Genomic DNA, 11,130 nt, shown 5'->3' with positions numbered 1-11,130 from the left:
TAAAGCAGTTCCCTGACTTGCTCCTCCTGTCTCCCACTCCCCCCTCTGCAGCTGTTTCTCTTCCCGGATCCACCTTAAGGAATAAAGCAGTTCCCTGACTTGCTGCTCCTGCCTCCCACTCCCCCCTCTGCAGCTGATTCTCTCCCCGGATCCACCTTAAGGAATAAAGCAGTTCCCTGACTTGCTGCTCCTGCCTCCCACTCCCCCCTCTGCAGCTGATTCTCTCCCCGGATCCACCTTAAGGAACAAAGCAGTTCCCTGACTTGCTGCTCCTGTCTCCCACTCCCCCCTCTGCAGCTGTTTCTCTCCCCGGATCCACCTTAAGGAGTGAGCATCCCCCCTCCCTCCTGCCTGACCTCTGCCGGGAGCTCGGCTCCTGCTTTCTTTCTCTGCCTGCAGAGAGCAGGAAAGACGCAGAGTAAAAGCAGAAACTTTCTGCCTCCCCAGGACCGGAAATCCCTGCAGAAGGGGAGAGCAGGGGCTTTATCTGAGCCCCCAGGAATCAGCCCTGCCCCCTCTGAATCCCTCCCAGCACCTGCAGGACTGAGAGGGAAAAGAGGAGGGCAATGTGTGCCCTGGTGTCTGATCCGGTAAGAAATCCTTCTCTGTCCTCTTGTGCATGTAAAGGAAACCTTTTCCCTGTGCAGCTCTTCCAGGCTCCCCTCCTGCCAGCACAGGGCAGAGATCTTTCCAGCCCCGGGAAGGTTTGAGCTCTGCTCACCCCGAGATCAGCAGAGGTTAGGGAGGGGGGGGAGAGGGAGGGTGCAGCCTCTCTCTGTGTCCCCAGGTCTGGATTGGAAGACGCCACTGCCTTAGGTCACAAGTATCTGGGAGGTGAGGTGGTGCATCAGAATAGGAGCAATCTGAGGTCCCTTCCTCCCTCCCCCATTATAACTCACACACACATAGACATGAATACAGTATAACTCTCACACCCACAAGCATGCGGACACCCACACCAATACACTCTCTCATGCATGCACATATACTCACTCAAACACATGCTCTGTCTCACACACATGTGGACATCATCACAAACACGCACAGACTCTGTGACACGCACACTCTCAGATATCCACATTCTCTGTCCTCACTCCCCGGGCCTGACTCAGCAGTCTCCACATTCCTGCCTTCAGACACCAACCCAACCCACCACTCTCCCTCCCACCTGCACAGACACTGCCACCTCCTCTCACTGCCGAATCAGCTGCACCGTGATCTCAAGCTCTACAAATTACTGGAGATTTAATAGAGCTGAGCTCTCTCCATGTCAGGGAGCTGATCTCACTGACAGAGGCCAGAGAACACAGTTTATTGCCCGCACATTATAATGAAGCTGCAGGGAGAGGGGCTGAGGGTGTCCTGTTTGCTGTTCCAGGCATCGGTCACGTTCAGGGACGTGGCTGCTTATTTCTGGGAAGTGGAGTGGGACAATCTGGGAGAATGGCAGAAGGAGCTGTACAAGAAGGTCATCAAGGAGATTCACGGCGTCCTCATGTCACGGGGTAAGTCTGCCTTTTCTATCATCTCTCACCCACACACACCCTGCAGGATGGCTGCTGCCATGGCTCACTGGTCTCTAGATAGGAAAACCCAGGTTCCTGGGATACAAAGATAACTCTTTCTCAGATGCTCCTGATAAGAAGCTGGGAGTCCTTCTCTCCAGGAGGGCACAGGCTGGCAGAGAGCACTGGCACCTGCAATGCCTCCAGCTAGGAGGGTCAGGAATAGAAATGATTGTACCAGAAACCCTCCAAGGCTTAATCTTAATCAAAGGGCAGCCTGCAAATGTCTGTAAACATACACATACACTCACTCACTCACATATACACACTGTCACTCACTCACATATACACACTGTCATTCACACACTCACTCACACATACACTCACTCACATATACACACTGTCACTCTCTCACTCACTCACACATACACACTGTCACTCACTCACATATACACACTGTCACACACACACATACACTACTCACACACTCACTCACACATACACTCAGTCGTATGGAAATCCAGAGAAATACACATACACATATACACACTGTCACTCACTCACACTCTCACTCACACATACACACTGTCACTCACACATACACTCACTCACATATACACACTCACTCACTCACACTCTCACTCACACATACACACTGTCACTCACACATACACTCACTCACATATACAGACTCACTCACACTCTCACTCACTTACACATACTCTCACTCACTCACACTCACACATACACACTGTCACTCACACATACACTCACTCACATATACAGACTCACTCACTCACACTCTCACTCACTTACACATACACACTGTCACTTACTCACATATACACACTGTCACTCACACACTCACTCACACACACACACTCACTCACTCACACTCATTCACACACACACAGCTCCATCTCAACAGAAAACAGATGAAAGCTCCCAGGGCTATACAAGAATAATTTAAATGTAATTTTTGCTATTTCTTATTGGCAGGTTATTCAATTCTTAATCCCGATGTTGTATTCAAGATGAAGAAGGAAGATGAGAAATATTTCCCTCAGCACTGGGAGCTGGAGGGGAAAGAAACCATGAAGGACCCCAGCATCAGTAAGTAAATGTTCTGGATTTAAAGGGCTCTGCATTTTCAGATCACAGGAGATGGGGCATTAACATCAAACATTTGGAGACTTCCAATCCATTTCCTAATATAATATTAGCAGGTCCTGGGTGACTCCTCCTAGACTCGTTTGTTTTCTCATCCCAGGCCTTCCGATTGTAACGTCTGTGTTCTCACTGAGCGTTAAACAAGAGGCAGATCTGCCCTTCCTGGATCCTCCTGAATCAGAGACGCCTGAAGGGATTCACCCTCCTGTACCAGGCAAGTACCACTCCCTGCCCTCGCCTTGTATTCTCCCCTCCTCTTCCCTCTGGATTTCCATACGACTAAGCTAACACACAGGCCCCTCCCTCGTTTCTTGTACCCGTTGCTCTCCTCCTGCCTTTACCACCGCCCTCTGTGTCCTTCCTAAATCTGTGTAAATTTGCTGATTGGTTGCAAGCTGCTGCTGCCTCTGTCAGGAGGGGACTCCAGGCATCCACCCCCCCTGTCAGTAAAGAAATATTCTCTCACGTTTCCTCTGCACATTCCTCCGTCATCTTCATATCCTGTCCTCTTCTCCAGGAGTCTCCTTTCCACCTTCCCTCGCCCTCCTCTCTATGAATTCCTTGGCTTTGGTGCCTTCTAGTGACATCTCCCACCCTGCCTCATATAATTATAATGAAGCGCAGGAGCCAGGGAGAATCAGATTTCTGAAATCTTGCAGCTGGATGAAAAACATCTGGTTTTATCAAAAATACTCTTTGAGGTAGAAATGTTCAGCATGTTTTTGCAATAGCAGTAACCACACCAGATTATTTTGTAGATCCTGAGGAATGAGGTCTCCCACCTCGGTGTTATAATGATCAGGATACTGTTAGAATGGATTTCTGATGATGATCAGCACAGCAGCACCCTCCTTTCTTAGTGCTGCACTGGTGGCAGTGTCTATGAACACAGCATAATCCTGAGCTCACTTGCACTGATAATACAGGCTCTGGGGTAACTTTTCTACATATTGTAACCATCTTTTCCCATCACAGGCTCCCCCAGTGTCACCCCTGACATTTTAATCCGATTTAAGCAAGAAGGACGTGGGACTGAGCCCCCGAGATCTGAGGACAGAGGGAACCTGAGCATCCCAGGCGCCTGTGAGGAGCTGCATGAAGCAGGCGATGCAGCTTGGATTAAAGGTACTGCTGGGCCGATCCAAACATTGCTGAGACACGAGGCCTCCTCTGGACCAGACACAGCGAGGGGGAGGAGTTAAATCATGTCCCTGCCCTCTGACCTTTCTTGTGTGGAGAATTTGTTTGCTCTCTTTCCATTCCTTCTGCTTTTCTCTTTCATGTTCAGATTTCTCTTTCCTTTTTTCTCCCTCTCTCTCATCCTCCCCCACCATTTCCCTCCCCCCTCTCTTGTCCCATTTCTACCTCCTCTTCTCCTCTTTCCTGTCTTTTACTCTGCATTTCTCTCTTTTCTTGTGTCAGGGTCCAAGACTGGTTAAAGGCTGAAGATGTTTTCCCATTTCTCTAACAGGCAGCCGAGGTCACATTCCTGACCCCAGAGCAGAGATCCTGAAAATGGAGGATCCTCCTGTCAGCGACCAGCAGGAGGGAGGAGAGGAGGAGGCTGAGGCCAAGAGCGGTGAGCAGAACATTAATTTATCATAAAATATGGGCTATGGAGAATGTTAAACTTTACATGAGGAGGAGAATCTTATTACTGGCTCTCAGTTAAATTCTCATTACTAAGTCATTAGGGTTCAGTTACTTTAAGCTGACAGGACTGAGGTGCAGGGACCCGGGTCCTGAATGAATCCCAGGTCTCCAGCAGGGCGTGGCAGAGTTTTTGGTGAGTGACTGCAATCAGTGCAGAGACTGGAGGTGAGGATGAGAGGCACAGAACCAGCAGGGTGAGGTCAGACATGGTCTCTTCCCCTCTGTTACATAGAAACATAGAAATGACGGCAGAAGAAGACCAAATGGCCCATCCAGTCTGCCCAACAAGCTTTCGCACTTTTTTTCTCTCACATACTTATCTGTTACTCTTGGCTCTTAGTAACCTTTTTTATTCAATTTGCCTTCCACCCCCGCCATTAATGTAGAGAGCAGTGTTGGACCTGCATCTAAGTGAAATAGCTTAATTAGTTAGGGGTATTAACCACCGCAGTAAGCAAGCTACACCCATGCTTATGTTTATTCAGACCATGTAATTCAGTCTTTGTTGATTGTTGCCTGAATATAGATTCACCTTTCTTCATTCCCCCCTGCCGTTGAAGCAGAGAGCCATGCTGGCTATGTATTGAAAGTGAAGTATCAGACTTTCTCCCCTGCTGTTGAAGCAGAGAGCTATGCATTGAAAGTGAAGTATCAGTCTTTCTCCCCTGCCGTTGAAGCAAAGAGCTATGCTGGATATGCATTGAAAGTGAAGTATCAGTCTTTCTCCCCTGCCATTGAAGCAAAGAGCCATGCTGGATACGTATTGAAAGTGAAGTATCAGTCTTTCCCCCCTGCCGTTGAAGCAGAGGGCTATGCTGGATATGCGTGAATTGTCAACAATTTCCTCCCCTGCCGTTGATGCAGAGAGCTATGCTGGATATGCGTGAAGTGTCAAACTTCCTCCCCTGCCGTTGAAGCAGAGAGCTATGCTGGCTATGCATTGAAAGTGAAGTAACAGACTTTCTCCCCTGCCGTTGAAGCAGAGGGCAATGCTGGATATGCATGAAGTATCAGTCTTTCCCCCCTGCCGTTGAAGCAGAGAGCTATGCTGGATATGCGTGAATTGTCAAACTTCCTCCCCTGCCGTTGAAGCAGAGAGCTATGCTGGCTATGCATTGAAAGTGAAGTATCAGTCTTTCCCCCCTGCCGTTGAAGCAGAGATCTATGCTGGATATGCGTGAATTGTCAAACTTCCTCCCCTGCCGTTGAAGCAGAGAGCTATGCTGGATATGCGTGAATTGTCAAACTTCTTCCCCTGCCGTTGAAGCAGAGAGCTATGCTGGATGCTATGCTGGATATGTGTGAATTGTCAAATTTCCTCCCCTGCCATTGAAGCAGAGAGCTATGCTGGATATGCGTGAAGTGTCAAACTTCCTCCCCTGCTGTTGAAGCAGAGAGCTATGCTGGATATGCGTGAATTGTCAACAATTTCCTCCCCTGCCGTTGAAGCAGAGAGCTATGTTGGATATGCGTGAAGTGTCAAACTTCCTTCCCTGCCGTTGAAGCAGAGAGCTATACTGGATATACGTGAATTGTCAAAAATTTCCTTCCCTGCCGTTGAAGCAGAGAGCTATGCTGGATATGCGTGAATTGTCAAAAATTTCCTCCCCTGCCGTTGATGCAGAGAGCTATGCTGGATATGCGTGAATTGTCAAAAATTTCCTCCCCTGCCGTTGAAGCAGAGAGCTATGCTGGATATGCGTGAATTGTCAAAAATTTCCTCCCCTGCCGTTGATGCAGAGAGCTATGCTGGATTTGCGTTGAAAGTGAAGTATCAGGTATTTTTTTGTTTGGGGTAGTAACCACCGTAACAAGCAAGCTACTCCCCTGCTTTTATGTGGTTGCAAATCCTTTTTTCCACATTTCCTCTTGCCGTTGAAGCATACAACAATGTTGGAGTCACATTATTGAATAAGGATATTCATCTCCAGGTAGTAGCCAACATTCCCTCAAGCCACCCCTTGCCTCTTGTCTTCATCCACATCCTCTAGACTTTATGAATCTACAGTGTTTATCCCACGTCCCTTTGAAATCCTTCACAGTTTTGATCTTCACCACTTCCTCCGGAAGGGCGTTCCAGGCATACACCACCCTCTCCGTAAAGAAATACCTCCCGACATTGGTTCTGAGTCTTCCTCCCTGGAGTTTTAAAGCGTGACCCCTGGTTGTGCTGATTTTTTTGCAATGGAAAAGGTTTGTCTTTGGATCATTAAAACCTTCTAAGTATCTGAAAGTCTGTATCATATCACCTCTGCTCCTCCTTTCCTCCAGGGTGTACATATTTAGATTCTTCAGTCTCTCCTCATAAGTCATTTGATGAAGACCCTCCACCTTTTTGGTCGCCCTTCTCTGGACCGCCTCCATCCTATCTCTGTCCCTTCGGAGATACGGTCTCCAGAACTGAACACAGTACTCCAGATGAGGCCTCACCAAGGCCCTGTACAAGGGGATAATCACTTCCCTTTTATCATGTGCTGTTGTTCACCTGTACCTGTCTACAAGCAGCACCAGGCTCTATTATATATGATAGGGATCCATAGCCATCCTAATGTCGTTCAGTGATTAGATGGAGCTATCTCCCTTTCCAGTAAGTACCCAGATCAGTCCAGACTCCTGGGTTATGCCTCCCTGCCAGCAGATGGAGACAGAGAGATTCTCACTGACACTGTACATAACCCAGTGTGCCACCTGCACTTCTTCGGTATTTCTCTGTCTCCAGCAGATGGAAGATGGTGCAAAACCTGCAGTGTAAAAAAAAATAGGTACGAGAAGCGTATTAGTCTTTCTCCCCTGCAGTTGAAGCAGAGAGTTATGCTGGATATGCTTCGAAAGTGAAGTATCAGTCTTTCCCCCCTGCCATTGAAGCAGAGAACTACGCTGGATATGCATTGAAAGTAAAGTATCATTCCTTCTCCCCTGCAGTTGAAGCAGAGAGCTATGCTGGATATGCTTCGAAAGTGAAGTATCAGTCTTTCCCCCCTGCCATTGAAGCAGAGCTCTATACTGGATATGCATTGAAGTATCAGGCTTATTTGGTGAGGCATATTTGGTTTGGGGTAGTAACCGCTGTAACAAGCAAGCTACTTCCTGCTTTTTGTGAATGGAAATCCTTTTTTTCCACATTACCTGTTGCCATTGGAGCTTAGAGCAATGTTAGAGGCTGAGGGACCTAAATATGTATGTACCTGGAGGAGGGGAGGAGCAGGGGAGATAGGATACAGACCTTCAGATACCTGGAAGGTTTTAACGATGCACAATCATCGACAAACCTTTCACTTTGGAAAGAAATCAGTAGAACTAGGGGTCAGGTAGTGAAACTCCAGGGAGGACGACTCGGAGCCAACGTCAGGAAATATTTCTTCATGGAGAGGGTGGTGAGGCCTGGAATGCCCTTCCGGAGGAGGCGGTGAAGGCAGAAACAGTGAAAGATTTCAGAGGGGCAAGGGATAAGCACTGTGGGTCCCTAAAGGCTCGAGGATGGAAGTGAGGAAAAGAGCGCATGGGGGTTACTGGGGGTAACTTGCTGGTGCGGCAGTTGCTACCCTTAACAATTAAGCCTTGACACTGTTAATGCAGCTCCATTCTTGCTCTCTGCTTCAACGGCACTGGTTAAAGGAAATTCCATTCAAACAGCATCCGAGGGCCCTGCCCTTTACAGTCTGGGAAACTGATAAGCATGGGGGTAACCTGCACAGTGCAGCAGATACTGGCGTAAGCTTGCTGGGCAGACTGGGTGGAGCATTTGGTCCTTTTCTGCCATCATTTCTCTCTTTCTTCCTGTGTGCTGTGGAGTATTTCTGACTGACCTAAGTAAAAAGGGGAATAAAGATTCAATCACAAATCTTACACAAATTATTGCAGATTTTACGACCATCACAATAGGCTCTGCCAGTCAATAGACCTTCATCTGCCTTATATTTAAGCAGTGGTCTCTTTGTAACTTCCTCTACTTGCAATAAGTTAAAAATTGGCACCGAAAGTTTAAAATGCCGGCAGAGCCAATGTATCTGAATGTAAGGAGGAATGGGGACGTGGATCACCGCTTATGAGATTTCCTGTGTGATTTCCCCCGATGCAGACTCCGCTTTGAAACACAGCCTGTGTCTGGATTTTTTTGTGATATTTAAGAAGAAAAGAGACAAGCAGATGTGTCTTATTTGCATTTTAAGATCAAAATATAAAAAGTTTGCATTGTCACTGTGACCACTGGTTAAATATAAGGCAGATGAAGGTCTATTGACTGGCAGAGCCTATTGTGATGGACGTTAAAAACTGCAGTAAATTGTGTAAGATTTGTGATTGAATTTTTATTCAATTTTTAGTTTGGTCATTCTATGGGAATTGACACTCAGTCTTTGGCTTATGAGAATTTCAAACGTTCCACATAGAAGGTGAATTTTAATGCTGACTCTCAGTTAAATTCTCATTACTAAGTCATTAGAGTTCAGTAACTTTAAGCTGACAGATCTGAGGTTCAGGGACCCGGATCCTGAATGAATCCCAGGTCTCCAGCAGGGCGTGGCAGAGTTTTTTGGTGAGTGACTGCAATCAGAGTGAAGGGAATCAGTGCAGAGACTGGAGGTGAGGATGAGAGGCACAGAACCAGCAGGGTGAGGTCAGGCATGGTCTGTTCCCCTCTGTTCATGTGCTGTTGCCCACCTGTACCTGTCTACAAGCAGCACCAGGCTCTTTATATATGATAGGGATCCATAGCCACCCTAATGCCGTTCAGTGAATAGATGGAGCTATCTCCCTATATACGTCTCCCTCCATTTTTGTAAATTTAGTAATCATACTCTCGCTTTTATCCACCAGAAGATGGATTCAGGAATAATAGTGAGAGGCAGAGAATGTGTGATGGGCAGCAGATGGAGGAATGGAAAGAGAGAGACCCCTCCAGAGACAGCCCAGGTCCTTCAGCTGAGTATGCAGGAGGAATCAGTAGAATAGCATCACCCTGGTGGAAAGAAGAAGTCCAGAAAGGAGAGAGTCCATATGCATGTTCTGAACTAGGAAGAAATTTCAACCTCTGCCCAAATCATGAGGAAACTCAGAGACTCAGTGAAGGAGAGAGACCATTTCAAATTACTGACACTTCAGCAAACTTCACCACAAACTCACAATCTGTTGAACAGCAAAAAATTATTGAATGTGGGAACAAGATTCATGAGAGGACAAGTCACACATCTATCCAACAATATCACAGAAAGGAAGAAACAACATTTACAGGTTCTGAAGAAGAGATATGGACCCCAATGAATACAAAACTTACAGCACAGGGAAAAGATCACCTAAAAAAGAAACCATTAAAATGCACTCAGTGTGAACAATGCTTTTTCTTCCAAGCTGAGATGGAAGCACATGTAATAATTCACTCTGGAGAAAGACCATTTCAGTACCCTGAATATGAGGAGAGGTTTACTGAGAAATCAAACCTGAGAGAACACAAAAAAATTCACAGGCAAGACCAACCTTTGAAGTGTTCTCAATGTGAAAAATGTTTCAGATATAGATCCAGGCTTAAAGTCCATCAGAGAAGTCACAAGGGAGAGAAACCATTTAAATGTTCTGAATATGATAAATGTTTCTCACAAATGTCAGATCTTAAAAAGCACGAAAGAATGCACACGGGTGAGAAACTATTTAAATGTTCTGAATGTGATAAATGCTTCAAGAAGCAATCTAATCTTAAAGTCCACAGCAGAGTTCATACAGGTGAGAAACCATTTAAATGTTCTGAATGTGATAAATGCTTCAAGGCACAGTCTAATCTTAAAGTCCACAACAGAGTTCATACAGGTGAGAAACCATTTAAATGTTCTGACTGTGATAAATGCTTCCAACAGCAATCTAGTCTTAAAACCCACAACAGAGTTCATACAGGTGAGAAACCATTTAAATGTTCTGAATGTGATAAATGTTTCACTCGAAGGTCCTATCTTAAAAACCATGAAACCATCCATTCAGGTGAGAAACGATTTAAATGTTCTGAATGTGATAAATGCTTCAAGGTGCAAGCTACTCTTAAAGTCCACAACAGAGTTCATACTGGTGAGAAACCATTTAAATGTTCTGACTGTGAAAAATGCTTCCAACAGCAATCTAGTCTTAAAACCCACAACAGAGTTCATACCGGTGAGAAACCATTTAAATGTTCTGAATGTGATAAATGTTTCACTCGAAGGTGCTATCTTAAAAACCATGAAACCGTCCATACAGGTGAGAAACGATTTAAAGGTTCTGAATGTGATAAATGCTTCAAGGAGCAATCTGGTCTTAAAGTCCACAACAGAGTCCATACAGGTGACAAACCATTTAAATGTTCTGAATGTGGTTAATGTTTCTCACAAGGGTCAGGTCTTAAAAGCCACAGAAGAATGCACATAGGTGAGAAACCATTTAAATGTTCTGAATGTGATGAATGGTTCACTCAAAGGTCCCATCCTAAAAACTATGAAACCATGTTTTTCACAAATGCCGAGTCTTAAAACACAGAAAATTGCACTCATGTGAGAAACCATTTAAATGTTCTGAATGTGATATTAATAAACACAAAAGAGTCCATAACCATTGCAAAATGTTTTAAACGTTCTGATTTTTGATAAATGTTGCAGACATATATCTGCTCTAAGGAAGTGTAAGGAATCAGGTAGGCGAGAATAAGGTAAAAGTAAAATAATATGTTTATTGGTATACAATCTTAAGTCCAAGTATTAAAAGTATCTAAGCATATACAGTTCTCAGCATATACAGTTCTAAGCTTAAGCATATACATCGGTATCCGTGCACAATATTTCGGCCA

General features: G+C 45.6%; 1 protein-coding gene across 1 annotated transcript; it reads left to right on the top strand.

Annotated features, from left to right (window-relative positions):
* Nucleotides 1–287: 287 nt before the first annotated feature.
* On the top strand, nucleotides 288–10,908 carry LOC115080980 (oocyte zinc finger protein XlCOF6-like). Its single transcript, XM_029585476.1, is given in 7 exon segments — nucleotides 288–590; nucleotides 1,379–1,505; nucleotides 2,505–2,618; nucleotides 2,776–2,889; nucleotides 3,651–3,800; nucleotides 4,147–4,254; nucleotides 9,144–10,908. Coding segments are annotated over 7 exon segments (2,310 nt in total). The 5' UTR covers nucleotides 288–566; the 3' UTR covers nucleotides 10,817–10,908.
* Nucleotides 10,909–11,130: the final 222 nt, after the last annotated feature.

This window comes from Rhinatrema bivittatum, chromosome 19 (assembly GCF_901001135.1).
Source record: "Rhinatrema bivittatum chromosome 19, aRhiBiv1.1, whole genome shotgun sequence".
Classification (NCBI taxonomy): Eukaryota; Metazoa; Chordata; class Amphibia; order Gymnophiona; family Rhinatrematidae; genus Rhinatrema; species Rhinatrema bivittatum.
The sequence above is the reverse complement of the archived record's forward strand: the minus strand, read 5'-3'. Positions and strand labels throughout refer to the sequence as shown.